This window comes from Carlito syrichta, unplaced genomic scaffold, assembly GCF_000164805.1.
Source record: "Carlito syrichta isolate Samal-C Ts95f unplaced genomic scaffold, Tarsius_syrichta-2.0.1 Scaffold308903, whole genome shotgun sequence".
Lineage (NCBI taxonomy): Eukaryota > Metazoa > Chordata > Mammalia > Primates > Tarsiidae > Carlito > Carlito syrichta.
This window is the reverse complement of record NW_007252999.1, coordinates 258693-279741: the sequence shown is the minus strand read 5'-3', so window position 1 is coordinate 279741 and position 21049 is coordinate 258693. Positions and strand designations below refer to the sequence as shown.

The window sequence follows — 21049 nt, the reverse complement described above, 5'->3', positions numbered from 1 at the left end:
CTAGATTGCTTCTTTTTTTTTGAGTCAGAGTCTCATTCTGCCACCCAGGCTGGAGTGCAGTGGCACACTCATGGCCACCGGAGCCTAGACCTGCTAGGCTCAGGTGATCCTTCCACCTCAGCATTTCAAGTAACTGAAACTATAGGCACTCAACACCATGCCCTGCTAATTTTTGACTTATTGTAAAGATGAGGTAGCACTAATTTGCCAAGGCTGGTTTCAAACCCCTGGACTCAGACAATCCTCTCGCCTCTGCCTCCCAAAGTGCTGGGATTACAGGCTGAGCCACTGCACCCAGCTTAGATTGTTTCTAATCACAGAAATCACAAAGCAGCATAATTGGAAGATCCACTAAGACAGAACATGAAGGCAAAAAAAGGTCCAAGTGGGTCTGGAAAGTCAGCCTTGTGACAATCTGATGCCATTTTTGTCATTTCAGATACTGAACTGCTGTTACAGCTACAATTGCCAGACCTACCTGGCACCCATTCTCTGAACTTTCATGGCTTTTGCTAGAATTTAACATCTAAAAGAACAAATCCCTTCTTTTTCCCCTGCCTATTTAATTATAAAAATTGAACAGACATATTATAAAAGCTTAGAAAGTAACTATCTACTAGACTGTATCTCTATGGTAGAAGAGATTAGGGAGAGTTTACTACATATGTAACAATTAGATCTGAACAAATCAATACATGCCATAAATATGCAAAAACATTTATGATTCTAATAACATGCATCTGAGTCTATAGTTCTACTTCTTCACTCCTAAACTTTTCTTTTTTTGAGCTGGAGTCTCACTCTGTCACCTAGACTAGAGTGCAGTGGCATGCTCCTGGCCATCGCAGCCTCGACCTGCTGGGCTCCGGCAATCCTTCTGCCTCAGCCTTCCAAGTAGCTGGAACTATAGGTGCGCTACCAGGCTGGCTAATTTTTTATTTATTGTAGAGATGAGGTCTCGCCAAGTTGCCCTGCCGGGTCTTGAACCCGCGGACTCAGGCAATCCACTCGCCTCGGCCTCCAAAGTGCTGAGATTACAGGCTGAGTCACCGAGCCCGGCCACTCCTAAACTTTCTTTTTTTGTTGTTTCTTTTTTTTTGAGTTGGAGTCCCACTCCGTTGCCCAGACTGGAGTGCAGTGGCCGCGCCCGGCCACCTCAGCCTCAACCCGCTGGGTTCCGGACCGCCTCAGCCTTCTGAGTAGCTGGAACTACAGGTGCACGTTACCACGCCTGGCTCATTTTTTTTTTTTTTTCTTGAGTTGGAGTCACTCTGTCGCCCAGACTGGAGTGCAGTGGCCGCTCCCGGCCACCGCAGCCTCGACCTGCTGGGCTCCGGCGATCCTTCCGCCTCAGCCTTCCAAGTAGCCGGAATTACAGGCATGCGCTACCACGCCCAGCTGATTTTGTGATTTATTGTAGAGATGAGGTCTCGTCAAGTTGCCCAGGCGGGTCTTGAACCCGCGGGCTCAGGCAATCCACTCACCTCAGCCTCCTAAAGGTGCGGGATTACAGGCTGAGCCACTGAGGCCAGCTATAAATTAATTAATTAATAAAAAAATAAAGAATACACATTTTTTACATTGTCTTGGAAGAAAAACAAAAACAGGAAAATACCAGAAATAAAATTTTCAATATGCTAAAAGTAGTTGCCTCTGCAAATGAAATTTTTTTTATCAAAGTGGTTTGTACACTGTTAAATACTACACAAAATATGCTTGTTTTTAACAAATCCTGTTATTAGATTATTTTTTTTTAAATAGTGCCTCTGAAGAGTAAGTAAAGTGGAGATTTTTCTTTCGTTATAAATCTTTTAACATTATTTGATTTTTTTTTTTTTTTTTTGCTTTTAATACACAGTGCACATGATACTTTGATTTAAAAAATTAAACACGTAAGTCCAAGAATCTGATTGGGAAAATGTGCCTGTTAATTTGCTTCCAGGCACATAAAGGACAGCTGTAATCAACTGGTATCTCCTCTGGTACCTAAAAAACCAAAGGGAACAAGTTAGAAAATAATTGTCTAGGAAGTCTACCCTTTTGTTTTGGTAGACAGAAATCTAGGCTTGTTTAAGTGATTTGTGTTTGTGCTGTTAACTCAAACCTAGTTACCTAAAAGTGAAGGTTTACTAAGTTAAGTGCATGGAATAATAGAGAGGCTATCTAATACCTGAGCAAAACTAGGCTCAGATACCTCCATTCCTTTACCCTGGAGAAGGTAAGCATTTCAGATAGAGTTAAGAGGACAGATTGCCAACTCTAATAAAAAATATTTTCGGCCAGGTTTGGTGACTCAGCCTGTAATACCACCACTTTGGGAGGCCGAGGCAAGTGGATTGCCCGAGCCTGTGGGTTCGAGACCAGCCCAGGCAACTTGGTGAGACCTTGTCTCTACAATACATCAAAAATTAGTTGGGCATGGTAGCACACATCTGTAGTTCCAACTACTTAGAAGGCTGAGGCAGGATCGCCAGAGCCCAGCATGTCAATGCTGAAGTGGCTGTGATCATGCTACTGCACTCCAGCCTGGGTGATGGAGTGAAAATCCAACTCAAAAATAAATAAATAAATATTCTCTCAGTGAGTGGAGATAGATCCCGACTCAAAGCATAGAAGACACTGGCTAATGATTCAGCCTGCTCTCTTGATCACCCTTAAATACTGATTCTTCTGGATTGGCTCTGACAGTGGCTACCCATCCTCTAGTCTTCTAGCTATTCAAGGCTCACCACAAACTTCTTTTGATATAATGGGGACCCTCATCTTCTTTCTCCCAGTTCCAGGTCTCACAGTCCAGGGAAACTAAAACGATGTGGTAGAAACCTACTGTGCATAGCTATAACCCCAGAAGAGAAGAAACTTTTTTTTGAGTCAGAGTCTCCAACCTGGGAGACAACTCAAAATATATAAATAAATAAATAAACAAATAAATCTATCTTTGCCTTTGATTTTTTGGTGTAAATAAATACATCTACAGTGAACCTATAATTATTTCGAAAGAAAAAGTTTTCAGCCGGATATGGTAGCTCATGTGTATAATCCCAGCACTTTGGGAGGCTGAAACAGGAGAATCACTTGAGGACAGGAATTTGAGACCAGCCTGGGCAACATAATGAGACCCTGTCTCCACAAAAAATAAAAACGTTCACCAGGTATGACAGCATGTCTGTAGTCCGAGTTACTTAGAAGGCTGAAATGATAGGATTGCTTGAGCCTAGGAGTTTGAGGTTACAGTGAGCTATGATTGTACCACTGCACTCCAGCTAGGATGACAGAACAAAACCCTGTTTCTCAAAACAAAACAAAAAACAACAATCTCGTACCTGAAGCCAACACAATTTCCCATGACGACACACATTAGTTCCTTCGGATGCCACACTCAGGACACTCTGCTTCTTGATGTGGAGCATCTGGAAAGAAATAGAAGAAAAGGAAAAATCTCCAAGGAAAAAATGTTGGCATTATAACATCATAAATGGTTAGTAAAATGGCTAGTGATAAACAAAGTGGATCATGTTTTTAAAGCATTGATTAATCCAAAACATAGAGTTTGTTTCACATATACACATAAATCATCACTGAACACTTCCGATCATCTTTTTAGTTTTAGCAAAATTATTCCACACCTGGAAACTAACTCATTCATACCCCAAATGCTAAAAAGAGTTGAAAACTCAGACACCTTGTTACCACTGATGCTGTCAAGAAAGAATTCTAATTTTTATGACGAGATTCCTCATGCAAACAATGTCATCCTCTAACACAGGGCAATTTACTGTACCTAAAGGAGCACATGTAGTGCCTAAGTCTCACAGTATCTACTGTTCAGAATGACAGAAATAAGGACCCAGTAGGTCCCTTCAGGTCTTGAAGTCATAGAACTCAAAATTGAACTAGTGGTACCTAGGAAGACACTCTTGTACTTTGATTATCCATAAACTTTTTTTAAATTAGAAAATATAGTTTATTTAAAAACTAAATCAGAAAGAGAGAGAAAAAGAAGAGATTCACCTTCCCAAGTTAAGGGAGGGGACCAAAGCTTAAGAGAATATGGCCTGAGGCCTGGCACAGTGGCTCATGCCAATAATCCCAGCACTTTGGGAGGCTGAGGTGAGAGGATTGCCTGAGCCCACAGGTTCAAGACCAGCCTGGGCTACTTGGCAAGACCTCATCTCTACAATAAATAAATAAATTAGCCAGGTGTGGTGGTGTGTGTCTGTAGTTCCAGCTTCTCGGAAGGCTGAGGTGGAAGGATTGCCTGAGCCCAGCAGGTTGAGGCTACAGTGGCTGTGAGCGTACTACTGCACACTAGCCTGAGCAACAGAGTGAGACTCCAACACAATTGAAAAAAAAAAAAAAAAAACATAGCCTGGCCATAGCTCAAAGAGCACATGGCCAAATCAGAGTCCAGTAAGGCAATGGCCTGATTATCTATAATCTTATCCTAAACATGTGATTCTAAAATCCTTCATCTATATGATATAAAAATATCTGCATGAATGGGGGGGAGGGGGATGGGATTAACAGTAGCAAATATCTGTCGGGGGATGGGAAAACACTTCTTATCTACAGGGTGCCTGAATGAAACGTCATTGTACACCTAACCCTTAACTGTACCCCACAAAACCATAATAAAAAATACCGATTAATGAAAAAAAAATCAGCTTATTTCTATAATTCCCACTTTTAAAATGATGAGATAAAAGGAAATATTTTAAACTAAAAAAAAAAATATCTGCATGATATAAGATTCTCCCCATTTTATTTTATTTTTGAGTCAGGGTCTCACTCTGTCATCCAGGCCGTAGTGCAGTGGCACCATCATGGCTTACCACAACCTCCAACTCCTGGGCTTATGCAGTCTTCCCACCTCATCCTTCTGAGTAGCTGGGACTATAGGCATGTGCCAATATGCCATGCCAATTTTTAAAAATTTCATGTAGAGATGGGAGGGGTTCTCACTATGTTGTCCAAGCTGGTCTCAAACTCCTGGGCTCATGTAATCCTCCCACCTTGACCTCCCAAAGTGTTGAGACTGAAAGAGCAAAGCCACTAGTATGCCTAGCATCTCCCCATTTTATAGGTAGGTACATTACTAGAGAATAGACGGGCATACCAACTTATACTAGCACAATATTTTATTCTAGAAAGCATCAAGTGTTCTATATTTTGAGCATCTCTCATCAATGATGAGAAAAGGGGACTGAATTTCAGTTTCATCCTTGAGCAACAAAAAGTTGCAGCAGTGGCAAAAAAAGCTAGATTTCCCTGTTGATAAGAATTTTTTTTTTTTTTTGAGTTGGAGTCTCACTCTGTCGCCCAGGCTGGAGTGTAGTGGCATGCTCACGGCCATCCCAGCATCGACCTGCAGGACTCAGGTGATCCTTCCGGCTCAGCCTTTCAAATAGCCAGAACTACAGGGACATGCTACCATGCCTGGCTAATTTTTTTATTTATTGTAGAGATGAGGTCTTGCAAGTTGCCCAGGCTATTCTAGAACCTGTGGGTTCAGGCAATTCCCTCACCTCGGCCTCCCAAAGTGCTGGGATTATAGGCTTGAGCCATTGCGCCTGGCTTGATAAGAATTTCTAACTACCTCCTCAAACTTCTAGAGCAAAAGTTCTTACCCCATTTTTTCATTATTGTTATCATTGACCCTTTAAAACAAATCTGCTGATACATAAAGAATTCTTACAACTCAATGATAAATAGAAGCATTACAACTCAATTAAAAATGGCAAAAAAGCTAAATAGATATTTATCCAAAGAAATTACACAAATGGGCACAAGTATATAAGTATGCTCATGGAAAGAGGTTCAACATCATTAGCTATCAGAAAAATTGAAATCAAATCACAATGACATACCACTTTACATCTACCAGGATGGCTAAAGTCAAAATGACAGATAATAACAGGTGCTGACAAAGATGTAGAGATTGGAACCCTTATATACTACTGATAGAAATGTAAAATGGTAAGCAGCTTTGGAAAACAGTCTGGCCATTCTCAAAAAAGTTAAATATAGAGTCATCATATGTTCTAGCAATTTCACTGCTAGGCATCTATCCAAGATAAATAAAAACATATGTCTACCCAAAAACATGTACGTGAGCCGGGCTCGGTGGCTCAGCCTGTAATTCTGTGCCTTTGGGAGGCTGAGGTTAGTGGATTGCCTGAGCCCGCGGGTTCAAGACCCGCCTGGGCAGCGAGACCTCATCTCTACAATAAATCAAAAAATCAGCCGGGCGTGGTAGCGCATGCCTGTAATTCCGACTCCTTGGAAGGCTGAGGTGGAAGGATCGCCGGAGCCCAGCAGGTCGAGGCTGCGGTGGCTGGGAGCGGACACTGCACTCCAGCCTGGGTGACAGAGTGAGACTCCAACTCAAAAAAAAAACCCAAAAAACAAAACAACAACAACAAAAAAAAAACATGTAGGTGAACGTTCACCATAGCATTATTCACAGTAGCCAAAAGGCAGGAACAATTGAAAAATCCATCAAATGGTGAATGGCTACATAAAATATATTATATCCATAAAATAGATTATTTGGCAATAAAAATAAGTAAAATATTGATACAAACGACAGAGTGAATGACCCATGAAAACATTATGCTAAGTAAACAAAGCTAATCACAAAAATGATCATGTATTGTATGATCCCATTTATATAAAATGTCCTGAACACACAAATCTGTAGAGACAAAAAGTGGATTAGTGGTTGTCAGAGGCTGAGGGGGGTTTGGGAGTGACAAGGGGCATGAAGTTTTGTTCTGGGGTATTGAAAATACTCTAAAATTCATTATGATGATGTACAAAATTCTGTAAATACAGTAAAAGCCAGTGAACTGTACATTTTATTTTATTTATTTTTTTGAGTTGAAGTCTCACTCTGTCACCCAGGCTGGAGTGCAGTGGCATGCTCATGGCCATCACAGCCTTGACCTGCTGGATTCAGGCCACTGCACCCAGCCGACTTTTTTTTTGAGTTGGAGTCTCACTCTGTTAACTAGGCTGGAGTGTAGTGGCACACTCATGGCCACCACAGCCTCTCCCTGCTGAACCCAGGTGATCTATCTGCCTCAGCCTTCCAAGTAGTTGGAACTACAGGCATGTACTACCATGCCCAGTTTATTTTTATTTTTTAATTTATTGTAGAGAGACAAAGTCTCACCAAGTTGCCCAGGCTGGTCTTGAACTCCTGGGCTCAGACAATGCTCTCACCTTGGCCTCCCAAAGTGCTAGGATTACAGGTTGAGCCACCACACCTGGCTATATTTTTATTTATTTATTTATTTATTCATTTATTTTTGAGTTGGAGTCTCATTCTGTCGCCCAGGCTCAGTGCAGTGGCATACTCACGGCCACCCCGGTGTTGACCTGCTGGGCTCTGGCGATCCTTCCACCTCAGCCTTCCATGTAGCTGGAACTACAGGCACAGGCTACCATGCCCAGTTAATTTTTTGATTTATTGTAGAGATAGGTCCCACCAAGTTGCCCAGGGTGGTCTCAAACCCAAAGGCTCAGGCAGTCCACTCGCGTCGGCCTCCCAAAGTGCTGAGATTACAGGCTGAGTCACCTAGCCTGGCCTTATTTTTATTTTTATTTTTTTTTTAGATGGAGTCTCACTCAGCCAGGCTAGAGTACAGTGTCACACTCGTGGCCACCACAGTCTTGATGTGCTGGGTTCAGGCAATCCTCTCTCCTCAGCCTTCCAAGTAGCTGGAACTATAGGCACGCACCACCATGTCCAGCTAATTCTTTGAAAATATTGTAGAGACAAGGTCTTGCCAACTTGCCCAGGCTGGTCTTGAATGCCGAACTCATACAATCCTCTCGCCTCTGTCTCCCAAAGTGCTGGGATTACAGGTGTGAGCCACCATGCCTGCTTGAACTGTACATTTTAAATAGGTGAACTATATGGCATGTGGATTATATTTAATTTTTTTTTTTTGAGTTGGAGTCTCACTCTGTCACCCAGACTGGAGTGCAGTGGTCGCACCCAGACTGGAGTGCAGTGGTCGCTCCCAGCCACCGCAGCCTCGACCCGTTGGGCTCCGGTGATCCTTCTGCCTCAGCCTTCCCAGTAGCTGGAACTACAGGTGCGCGCTACCATGCCTGGCTAATTTTTTGATTTATTGTAGAGATGAGGTCTTGCTGCCCAGGCGGGTCTTGAATCCGCGGGCTCAGGCAATCTACTCACCTCAGCCTCCGAAAGGTGTGGGATTATAGGCTGAGCCACCGAGCCTGGCTTATTTTGTTGAATTAATAAGAAAACTATCAAAGATTTTATAATAAAAAAATTGAGACACAGACATAATACCTATATACAGACAATACTGGGAATGATTGAGGACAATACTTACTGCAGCACCAAACTTCTGCTGGAACTGATTAATGACTGTGTATGTCACCTCCTCCTCCTCTATAAGACAAGGATGGTATTAGATATATTTTTCTTCCTTGGCAACAGAATAGTCTTCTAACTAATTTTGGCCAGACATTTATGCTCCTATTCAACTGCAACTCAAATATCTAATGTTATTTTATGATCACTCGCATCAACCCATCACACAGAGAATGCTAATTAACATCCGGTCAATTGAGAATGAACAAAGCCCCACCAATGTTAATATATACATATTTTTTTAAGTTGGATTCTCACTCTGTCACCCAGGCTGGAGTGCAGTGGCATGCTCATGGCCACCACAGCCTCGACCTGCTGGGCTCCGGCGATCCTTCCGCCTCAGCCTTCCAAGTAGCCGGAACTACAGGCATGCACCACCATGCCTGGCTGATTTTTTTAAAATTCATTATACAGACAAGGTCTCACCATGTTGCCCAGGCTGGTCTCGAACCTGTGATCTCAGGCAATCCTATCACCTCAACCTCCCAAAGTGCTGGGATTATAGGCATGAGCCACCACGCCTGGCTGATAATCTTACAAATAGAATTATTTATTAATTTTCTGTGATAATTCAGTAATATTTCCCACCTCAGAGGTTTGTATTTCAAATACCAAGACATACAGATTTTTTTTTGTTGTTTTTTTGAGTCAGAGTCTCATTCTGTTGCCCAGGCTGGAGTGTAGAGGCACAATCACAGCCATCGCGGCATTGACCTGCAGGGCTCAGGCAATCCTTCTGCCTCAGCCTTCCAAGTAGCTGGAACTACAGGTGTGTGCCACTACCCCTGACTAATTTTTTTATTTTATTGTAGAGATGAGGTCTCTCCATGTTCCTAGGCTGTTCTCGAACCTGTGGGTTCAGACAATCCTCTCACTTCCCTAAGTGCTGGGATTACAGGTATGAGCCACTGCACTCGGCCAAACTTAAGTTGACCAAAACTGAATGCCTAATCATCTCCCCAAAACCTTTTCCACCTATAGTCGTTCCTGTCTCAGTTTAATAGCAACTCCATACTTCTGGCTGCTCAGGCCAAAACCCCTGGTCATCCATTATTCCTTCCTGTTTCTCGCGTCCACATCTAATCTACTAGTATATCCTGTAGAATGAAAAAATTAAAAATAGAATCTTGATTTTGGGTTATGCCACCTCTAAAGATTCCTGAACCAAAATAGATGGAGTCTAGAAAATTCAGAGCCCCAGTACTCACCTGATGGGCTGTATTTGAGGTCCTTCAGCAGAGAATTGGTTGGTGCCTCTGGGGCAGGAGAAGCAGGCTCACATACATATAGGTCTTCATTTTTCATTTTATCCATCCTGGATCTTTCTGTATTTAGACTATCCTTACAAAAAACAACACTCAGGTGAACTTGTTCTATGTTGCTGATTTTGCCACATATTACTGGTAAGGACTGTGGCCTCCATTAACTGTAGCACCCACTTCACTGCTTACATTGGCTTGAGGGTGCTATCTAAAAATGGAAGAAAACATCTATATTTTTCTTCTCTATTTCCTGACACCATTTTAGGAATCCAGCAGCTAGTGATAGAGTCCAGACTTTCTATCCTAATGTGCACATTTGGGAAATGTCATAATTAAGAAAAGTATTTCATCATACCTAAGAGAAGATGGCTTTTCTCTCACTGTACCTTGCTCCATTTCATCCACCAGTTCCACTGTAAAATAACCAGATGGTTTCCAACAGAGTCTTCAATCTGAAAGCAATTCGTGCTCCCAGCCCCACACACCCAGTTTGACTATGTATTGCAAACAGTACACTTATCTAGCAAGATTAGGAACTTGTCTATATATTCCCTTTACCCTTTGTGTTTCAGGGCACTGTTGTGGTCAATGACACTGGTTCTAGAGATTTCTTACCCACTCATTCCAGTTCTAAAGTACCTTCCCCCACACCATGTACTGTTTGAGGGTTTTCCCTTAAATTATTCACATCTGTCCCTGCCACTCTCCCAGGTTGACACATTCAAGCTGGTACATTAATAGTTCAGTGACATAAAAGGTAATGAAGGCTAAAAGGGAAATCCAAAAGGAATTATGAGAGACTTATACCATGGAGATTCTGAAGTATTTTATTTTTATTTATTTATTTTTTGAGTCAGGGACTCTGTCACCTAGGCTGGAGTACAGTGGCACGCTCATGGCCACCACAGCCTCCTACTGGGCTCAGGTGATCCTTCTGCCTCAGTCTTCCAAGTAGCTGGAAGGCACACGCTATACCTCATTGGGCTAATTTTTTGATTTACAGTAGAGATGAGGTCTCGCCATGTTGCCCAGGCTGGTCTCAAATCCCTGGGCTCAGGCAATTCTCTTGCCTCAGTGTCCCAAAGTTCTGGGATTACAGGCATGAGCCACTGAGCCTGGCTATTTCATTGATTCTAAGAAACACATTGTAATTGGCAGCTTCTTTTTCTTTCTTACAGTGCAATAAGTAAAAGTGTATCTTACCATTAGTTTCAATGAAGTACATTTAGGTATCTTCCAAGGAAAAAGCCTCTGTGTTTCAAATACCTTTTTTTTTTGAGTTGGAGTCTCATTCTGTCACCCAGACTGGAGTGCAGTGGCCACTCCCAGCCACCGCAGCCTCGACTTGCTGGGCTCCGGCAATCCTTCTGCCTCAGCTTTCCAAGTTACTGGAATTACAGGCGCGTGCTACCACACCCGGCTAATTTTTTTGATTTATTGTAGAGATGAGGTCTCGCCAAGTTGCCCAGGCGGGTCTTGAACCCGCAGGCTCAGGTAATTCACTCACCTGGGCCTCCCAAAGCATGGGATTACAGGCTGAGCCACCAAGCCCGGCCTTTTTTTTTTTTTTTTTTAAGTTAAAGTCTCACTCTGTTGTCCAGGCTGGAGTGCAGTGACACAATCATGGCCACTGCAGTCTCGACCTGCTGGACTGAGATGATCCTTCCACCTCAGCCTTCCAAGTAGCTGGAACTACAGACATGTACCACCATGCCCAGCTAATTTTTGGATTTATTGTAGAGATGAGGTCTCAGGTCAGGCTCAGAGGTTCAGCCTGTAATCCCAGCACTTTGAGAGACCAAAGCGAGTGGATTTCCTGAGCTTGTGGGTTCGAGACCAGTCTGAGCAACTTGGCAAGACGTCGTCTCTACAATAAATCAAAAATTAGCCAAGTGCAATAGCGCACGCCTGTAGTTCCAGCTACTTGGAAGGCTGAGATGAAAAGATCACAGGGCCCAGCAGGTCGATACTGGGGTGGTTGTGAGCATGCCACTGTACTCCAGCATAAGTGACGTAGTGCGACTCCAAAAAAAAAAAAAAGAGAGAGATGAGGTCTTGAACCCATGGTTTCAGTCAATCCTCTCACTCAGCCTCCCAAAGTGCTGGGATTATAGGCGTGAGCCACCATGCCCCCACTCAAATGTCTCTTTTCTCTGCACTATCTTAAAGTATTGAATCTGGGGCAGAGAAAAGTAAAATTCACTAAAATTTTTGATGACCCACTATCCATCGTCATATTGAAAATTATTATTATTATTATTTATTATTATTATTATTTTGAGTTGGAGTCTTACTCTGTCGCCCAGACTGGAGGGCAGTGGCACACTGCTCACAGCCACCGCAACATTGATCTGCTGGGCTCAGGTGAATCTTCTGCCTCAGCCTTCCAAGTAGCTGGAACTACAAGCCTGCACCACCATACCTGGCTAATTTTTTAAATTTATTGTTGAGATGAGGTCTTGCCAAGTTGCCCAGGCTGGTCTTGAGCCTGTGGACTCAGGCAATCCTCTCACCTTGGCCTCCCAACGTGCTGGAATTATTTTTTTTTGAGTTGGAGTCTCACTCTGTTGCCCAGACTGGAGTGCAGTGGCCACTCCCAGCCACCGCAGCCTCAACCTGCTGGGTGATGGCGATCCTTCCGCCTCAGCCTTCCAAGTAGCTGGAACTACAGGCACGCGCTACCACGCCCAGCTAATTTTTGATTTATTGTAGAGATGAGGTCTTACCAAGTTGCCCAGGTGGGTCTCGAACCCGTGGGTTCAGGCAATCCACTCACCTCAGCCTCCCAAAGGCGCAGGATTACAGGCTGAGCCACCGAGTCCGGTTTCATGCTGTAATTATAGGCATGAGCCACTGTGCCCGGGTCCTTTTTGTTTTATTTATTTATTTATTGTTTGTTTGTTTGCTTTCGTTTTGGTTTTTTGTGAGTTGGAGTCTCACTCTGTCACTCAGGCTGGAGGGCAGTGGCACACTCATGGCCACTGCAGCCTTGACCTGCTGGGCTCCAGTGACCCTTCCACTTCAGTCTCCCAAATACGTGAAACCACAGGCATGAGCCACCACACCCAGCTAACTTTTGATTTATTGTAGAGACGAGGTCCTGCCAAGTTGCCCAGGCTAGTCTCAAACCCCTGGGCTCCTCAGGCAATCCTCTGGCCTCTGCCTCCCAAAGTGCTGGGATTATACGTGTGAGCCACTATGCCCAGTCATAAAAAGCATATTCAGTGAGAAAGGATGGTTAGGTAGTTGTCTAGACTTGGCTACCGTGAAGTGATTCTGCACTGGCAGTCATTAATTTGGTGAGATTTCCATCTCTTCGTACGTTCTAGTTTTCTCACAAAGCAAAGCAATCTTCTAAGCAGTAGTAAATTCTTATTTATAGTAGTCCTATCCTTTCCTCAGATGTGCCCCAAAGGTGAGAAATGCACAGCCTAAGAGGTTCCAGAGCTCCCATTCCTTTGGCCCCTCCAGCCAGTTACTAACTTTACTCTTCCTTGGAGGGCAGAAGCAGAAGCTCTTGAGTCCTTGAAAGTAAGAAATGCTGTTTTCTCTTATCCTACTTGACCTGTCTGAAGCACACTACAGTGACCAGATGAGCTTCTACAGCCACTCTTTCTGGCAAACAATTGTACCTACTCTTGTTCAGTGGTTTGTGCTAGCAGAAATAAAGAACAGGGATGTTTTCTGCAATTCCCAAATCCAAAAGTTAATATTTTGTTATAGGCCGGGCTTGGTGGCTCAGCCTATAATCCCAGCACTTTGGGAGGCTGAGGCAAGTGGATTTTCTGAGCCCGTGGGTTCGAGACCCATGGCAACATGGCGAGAACTCACCTCTACAAATCAAAAATTAGCCGGGCGTGGTAGTGCGCGTCTGTAGTTCCGGCTACTCAGAAGGCTGACGCGGAAGGATCGCCGGAGCCCAGCAGGTCAAGGCTGCGGTGGTCAGGAGTGTGCCACTGCCCTCCAGCCTGGGTGACACAGTGAGACTCGAACTCAAAAAATAAAATAAATAAATAAATAAATAAAAATTTTGTTATAACTCTTGTGGTGACAAAACCTGACTTAACATGCTATTTATAGACCTATTTATTCTACTTGGTATGATTATCTACCTGTTTCTCTAAAGAAATGTGTTGTATTATAGAGTGCTGTTCAGATTTTTTTAAGGTATTATGTAATATGAACAGTATATATACTCTGTGTTACATTTTCTAAAATTCCAGAACAATGTTGGATTCTGAGACATTTGGCTGTAATGTTTCAGATAAGGAATTGTGAATGGACTGTGAAGCTGCAGCATTTGAATGGCTTGCTTAGCAAAACAATTCCTTCCTGTTTGGGTTCCTAACTTCATGAGCACCAGGAGGCCTGGCATGGTAAAACCAAAATAATTACAATTCTAGAAGACTATTCTGCTCACAGAGTACCCACAGAAGCAGTAAGAGAAGGGTCAATTCTCAAATACCAACTTTAAGAATTCACAAATGCAATATTAAAGGTAAGACAACACACCATTTCATTTCAAATATTGGAATGGGGCAGAGCAGTAAGTTTACTACTCTTATGGATCCCAATAACAGCATTCAGGAGACATGGAACTCTCACCATTCACAATCTCATGCCCAAAAAACATCTTCACTCCTGGGACACTTCGGCCTGTCTCCATGTTCTTCACTGTCACAGAAAACAATTCATTTGGTTAATAAAATGCTAATTCTAAAACCATTAGAAAATATGATGCCTCCCAAAATTGCCCAAATCTGAGTTTTATAAAAATTCCCACACTCTTTTCCTCAAGAAATGAAGACTCAATAATAAATTACAAAGCTGTATACTTGAAGTAAGTAGTACAAAAAACCAGAGTAAACCTCACTATGGTCCAAGAGAAACTGAAAAGGGCAGCAGTAGTAGTACACTGAATTCCAAATTCTCCTGAGAAGATGCTAAGGCTTTGGGGGCTAAGGACTATCTATTAACTATATTTCTATTTATTTTACTCCATCTAACTGCAGATAAATTTTTAAGGCAACCGACTACTTCAGAGTCCACAGCCTGCTGCATGCTCAAAAATATTATCGAGGACAACAAGTCAACTCCTGGCTCTTCTGTGAGTAGATTATGAAATTAGGAGAAGTCTACAATATGCTGCCTTTTTTCTAGATGGAAGTATAACTGTGTATTTCCACACTTATCAGTAGTTCAAATAATTGAGCTCCAGCTTCACTATTTCAATGAATATACCCTTACAAGGGTTAAAGATCACCAATTACCCATCTGTCAAATAAAAAAAAAAGTTTTGCAGTCTCATCTTATTTGATTTTCTGGCAACCTTTGACAATACTGTTCTTTCTTCTTTGGCTTACAGGACATTTTTTTGTGTTTAGTTATTTTCCTACTGATTACCTAGAGCTACGATATTGAGCACCCACTCTGAGTCACGCACCATACTATCTGCCTATATTGACTTTTTTTTTTTTTTTTTTTTGAGTTGGAGTCTCACTCTGTCGCCCAGACTGGACTGCAGTGGCCGCTCCCGGCCACCACAGCCTCGACTTGCTGGGCTCCGGCGATCCTTCCGCCTCAGCCTTCCAAGTAGCCGGAATTACAGGCATGCGCTACCACACCCGGCTGGTTTTTTGATTTATTGTAGAGATGAGGTCTCGCTGCCCATGCGGGTCTCGAACCCATGGGCTCAGGCAATCCACTCACCTCAGCCTCCCAAAGGCGCGGGATTACAGGCTGAGCCACTGAGCCCGGCTCGACTTTTCTTTCCTTTTTTCTTTTTGAATCGGAGTCGCACTCTATCACCCAGGTTGGAGTGTAGTGGCACTTTCATGGCCACCGCAGCCTTGACCTATGGCCTCAGGCGATCCTTCTCCCTCAGCCTTCCAAGTAGCTGGAACTACAGGTATGTGCCACCACACCTGGCTAGTTTTTCTTGATTTATTGTAGAGACAAGGTCTCACCAAGTTGCCCAGGCTGGCCTTGACTACTATTACCTAGGCCTCCCAAAGTGCTAGGATTACAGGTGTGAGCCACAGAGCCCAGCAGAGGCAGATATTTCATTATCTCCACTGTGGAGGAATCTGAGGCTCAGAAAGGTTGAATAACTAGCTCATGGTTACACTGCCAGAAAAAAACAGTCAGAATTCATACTCAGGTCTCAGTGATTTTTTTTTTTTTTTTTTGAGTAGGAGTCTCACTTTGTCACCCTGGCTAGAGTGCAGTGGCATGCCCACGGCCACCACAGCCTCGACCTGCTGGGCTCAGGTGATCCTTCTGCCTCAGCCTTCCAAGTAGCTGGAACCATAGGCATGCACCACCATATCCAGCTACTTTTTTTGACTTATTGTAGAGATGAGGTCTCACCAAGTTGTCTAGGCTGGTCTAGAACCCATAGGTTTAGGCAATCCTCTCGTCTCTGCCTCCTGAAGTGCTGGGATTACAGGCATGAGCTACCACACCCAGCAGGCCTCAGTGATTTTGACACTCATAACCACTGCCATACTGGATCCCTGATTTTCTCCTTCTAGTCTTTCTAGCTGTCTCTACCACTTCTGCTTGCTCCTTATACATCGATGGTCCTCAATATTATGTCCTTCTTCCTTTTTCTTTCTCCTTGAATGATCATGATCATGATCATGATCATAACCACCTCCTAGTTGTGACATTCATTTCTCCTGTGTGAACTATTCCTCTGAGCTCCTTTCACATTTCCAACTAAGAACAGATTTCCTATAAGATAATCTTTTTTTTTTAGTTGGAGTCTCATTCTGTTGCCCAGGTTGGAGTGAGTGGCATGCTCACGGCCACCACAGCCTCTACCTGCTGGGCTCAGGCAATCTTTCCGCCTCAGCATTCCAAGTAGCTGGAATCGTGCCCAGCTAATTTTTTGATTTATTGTAGAGATGAGCTCTCGCCAAGTTGCCCAGGCTGGTCTCGAACCCATGGGCTCAGGCAATTCTCTCACCTCGGCCTCCCAAAGTGCTGGGATTATAGGCATGAGCCACCATGCCCAGCCCCTATGAGATATTCTAACTGACCAGGTGTGGTGACTTGCACCTGTAATCCCAGTACTTTGGGAAGTGGAGGCAAGAGGACTGCCTGATCCCACAGGTTTGTAATCAGCCTGGGTAACATGGTGAGACCTTGTCTCTACAATATATTACAAAAAAAAAAAATTAGCCGGGTGTGGTGGCATGTGCCTGTAGTTCCAGGTACTAGCAAGGATGAAGCAGAAGGATCGCCTGAGCCCAGCAAGTCTAGGCTGTGGTGGCCGTGAGCATGCCTCTGCACTTCAGCCTGGGAAACAGTGAGACTCTGACCAAAAAAAAAGAAAAAAAAGATATTCTAACTGAAATCATCTTCTCTCATAAATCAAAAAATTTGCTCCGTTTTCCATTTCTATCAATTAGTAACACTACTGTATACCTAATCCTGAGTCATAAATGCAGGAGTTCTTTTCCATTGTTCTTTGCTTATCATCTAATGGATTACTAGCTTGCTTATCCCATCTCCTAAGTTCTTAGAGAATCTGTATTCTCTTTTCCATAAATTGCCACACCTTTGTTCACATCCCCATCATTTTCCCTCATTGTGTCCCTTGATTGTCTGGATATTTCTGTCTCTTCTCTCTCCCTAATTTCTATTTCAATTCTTCCTTTACATTGCTGTCATAGTTATATCACTCCTGCTTTGTTCAAACAGTACACAAAATTAGTAAGCAAGTATAAATAAATCTGTTCAACCTCTTTAGGAATATTTTGAAAACATATCAAAATGAAGTATCAGTTTTTGCCTATAAACCTAGCAAAAATTAAGGATATACCCCAAAATTTTTAAAAATCCAATTCTAGTTTATTTACTGTAATCTACTCACCTATTACTGGTAGCAAAGTAAAATGACACAACCCTTTAGAAAAATTATTTGGAAGGACCAGGTGCAGTGGCTCACCCCCTATAATCCCAGCACATTGGGAGGCCAAGGTGAGAGCACTGCCTGAGCCCACGGGTTCGAGACCAGTCTGGACAACTTGGAAGACCTCATCTCTACAATTAAAAAAAAAAAATTAGCCAGGTGTGGTTGTGCACACTTACAGTCCCAGCTACTTGGAAACCTGAGGTGGAAGAATTGCCTGAACCCAACAGGTCAAGACTGTGGTAGCAGTGAGCGTGCCACTGCACTCCACCCTGGGTGACAGAGTGAGACTCCAACTCAAAGAAAAAAAAAAAGAAAAATTATTTGGAAGGCCAGGCACAGTGGCTCTCGCCTATAATCCCAGCACTTTGGGAGGCAGAGGTGAGAAGACTGCCTGAGTCCATGAGTTTGAGACCAGCCTGGGTAACTTGGCAAGACTTCATTGCTACAATACATAAAAAGTAAGCTGGGCATGTGGCATGAACCTATAGTTCTAGCTACTTGGAAGGCTGAGGTGGAAGGATTGCCTGAGCCCAACAGGTCAATGCTGTGGTGGCCATGAGCATGCTATTGCACTAGAGCTTGGGTGACAGAGTAAGATTCTGACTCCAAAAAAAAAAAGAAGAGGAAAAATCAAAGAAAAATTATTTGAAAACAGGCATAGCAGTGGCTCACTCCCATAATCCAAGCATTTTTGGAGTCCGAGGTGCGAGGACTGCCTGAGCCCAGGGGTTCGAGACCAGTCTGGGCAATTTGGTGAGACCTCATCTCTATAATAAATCAAAAAATTACCCGGGTATGGTGGCACATGCCTGTAATTCCAGCTACTTGGAAGGCTGAGGCAGAAGGATCACCTGAGCCCAGCTGGTTGAGGCTGCGGTGGCCGAGAGCGTGCCACTGCACTGCAGCCTAGGTGACAGAGTGAGACTCCAAAACACACACACACACACACACACACACACACACACACACACACAAAACTAAAAGAAAATAGGCATAGAAAATATTTAAAATAGCTATAACTGGCCGGGCTCGGTGGCTCAGCCTGTAATCCAAGCACTTTGGGAGGCTGAGGTGAGTGGATTGCCTGAGCCTGCGGGTTCGAGACCTGCCTGGGCAACTTGGCGAGACCTCATCTCTACAATAAATCAAAAATTAGCCAGGTATGGTAACACGCACCTGTAGTTCCAGCTACCTGGAAGGCTGAGGCAGAAGGATCACCAGAGCCCAGCAGGTCACGGCTGCGGTGGCCGGGTGCGGCCATTGCACTCCAGTCTAGGTGACAGAGCGAGACTCTAACTCAAAAAAAAATAATAATGAAAATAAAATAGCTATAACTTTCAGCTAGTAATATCATGTCTAGGAACTATTCCTAAGCATAAAATTTTTTTTAAGCTTTTTGCATTAAAATGTTTAGCTAAGCCGAGCTTGGTGGCTCAGCCTGTAATCCCGTGCCTTGGGAGGCTGAGGTGAGTGGACTGCCTGAGCCCACGGGTTCGAGACCTGCCTGGGCAACTTGGTGAGACCTCATCTCTACAATAAATCAAAAAATTAGCTGGGTGCTCATCTCTACAATAAATCAAAAAATTAGCTGGGTGTGGTAGCGCACGCCTGTCGTTCCAGCTACCTGGAAGGCTGAGGGGAGAGGATAGCAGGAGCCCAGCAGGTCGAGGCTGCAGTGGCCAGGAGCGGCCACCGCACTCCAGTCTGGGCGACAGAGTGAAACTCCAACTCAAAAAAAAAAAAAAAAAAGGTTAGCTATGAAATTGAAGTTTCAAATAACATGAGAAAATGCTGTAATAGTGTTTAAAAAAACTATACATGATATATTCAACATATTATGTCAACTACATAAAATCTATGAAATCTATGTAATTAAAGACTAGAGACATACAACAAAATATTTCACCTGGATTGAATGTTTTGTGTAAAGACCACATGGCATTGTCTACTCAATGCCATTTATTCAGGTTGGCAACATTCCTGTTTCCCTGAAGATAGCAGTGGTCTATTGGACTTCCAAGACTTTTAAGAACTACTCAGTTAGGAAGAGCACTCCTCCCTCCTTGTCTTTCTTATCTTTCCTTTTTCTTTCTTTCTTCATTTTGTTAAGAGATGAGGGGTGTGTGTGAGGGAGACACAACATCAATAAAGGTACCTGACATCAAACTAGGTAAAGTAGAGACCAAAGGGAGGCCCAAACTTTACCTATACGATGACCATTTATATACCTAATCCTGAATTGTACTCCACATTTAAAAAAGAAAGAAAGAAAGAAAGAAAGAAAAGCCACTCACTTATAAAAAAAGAATTAAAAAAAAGACAAGGACTTGTTATATTACCCAGGCTGGTCTTGAACTTCTGGGTTCAGTCTTCCCACCTCAGCATCCCAAAGTGCTGGGATTATAGGCGTAAGCCACCACACCTAGTCCTCCTTGTCCTCTGTAATTCCACCAGCTATCATAGAACCTTGGGGTTTGAAGTAATGTGTTAAAGATAGTGGAAACAGAAAGATGAAGAATGCTGTGTCCTTGCTGACTTTGGGGAGAGTCACAGTAGCCCTGGACTGCCTGCCTTCTTTTATATGAGAAGATAATTTCCTAATTTGTTTAATCCGCTGAAGGCAGCTGAGTGTGGTTCCTAACTGATACAGCATGAAGATTTTTAGGCAACTAACCTAAAAATTCCTAAGTCTCTCACTTAAAAAATCTTTCAGATTGTTCTTCACTGCTTTTAGAACAGCATGATTTGTAAGATCCTTCTCATCTGTCCTGTGCCTACTTCTCCAGCCTTCTCTCTCATCGTATCACCATATTAAAACTTTCACAGGTTTTCTGAATGTACAAAGTTTTCATATCTCTGTGGTTTTGTTTTTGTGGGTTTTTTTTGAGTCAGAGTTACTCTGTCACCCAGGCTGGAGTGCAGTGGCACACTCATGATCACTGCTGCCTTGACCTGCTGGATTCAGGCGATCCTTCTGCTTCAGCCTTCCAAGCAGCTGGAACTACAGACATGCGGCACCACATCCGGCTAATTTTTTGATTTATTGTAGAGATGAGGTCTCGCCAAATTGCCCACTGTCTCGAACCTGTGGATTCAGGCAATCCTCTCACCTCGGCCTCCCAAAGTGCTGGGATTATAGGCATGAGCCACTGCTCCTGGCTAAATTTTCATATCTCTATGTATTCGCTCATATTGCTACTTCTGCTTAAAACAATGGTTCTCTCAAAGTGAAGCTACAATCAATTAAAAAAGAAGAAAAAAGGCTCCGCAGTACAATGTTATCTTCTAACTTGTTAGAAATGTAAACTCCGGCCGGGCTTGGTGACTCAGCTTGTAATCCTGCACTTTGGGAGGCCGAGGTGAGTGGATTGCCTGAGCCCACAGGTTCGAGACCCGCCTGGCCAACTTGGGGAGACCTCATCTCTACAATAAATCAAAAAATCAGCCGGGCGTGGTAGC

The 21049-nt window shown here is 43.4% G+C and overlaps 1 protein-coding gene across 1 annotated transcript in view; it reads right to left on the bottom strand.

Moving 5' to 3' along the window:
- Positions 1-3323: 3323 nt before the first annotated feature.
- Positions 3324-21049, bottom strand: part of LOC103268797 (piRNA biogenesis protein EXD1-like) — a gene marked incomplete at its 3' end in the record, with an annotated part of 25699 nt that continues 7973 nt past the window's right edge. Inside the window, exons 3-7 of the mRNA XM_008066389.1 lie at positions 14275-14343; positions 10025-10082; positions 9616-9743; positions 8367-8425; positions 3324-3410 (exon numbers count right to left, since the gene is read on the bottom strand). Coding sequence (XP_008064580.1) covers positions 3324-3410; positions 8367-8425; positions 9616-9743; positions 10025-10082; positions 14275-14343 — 401 coding nt within the window. The remainder of the gene's footprint in view (positions 3411-8366; positions 8426-9615; positions 9744-10024; positions 10083-14274; positions 14344-21049) is intronic.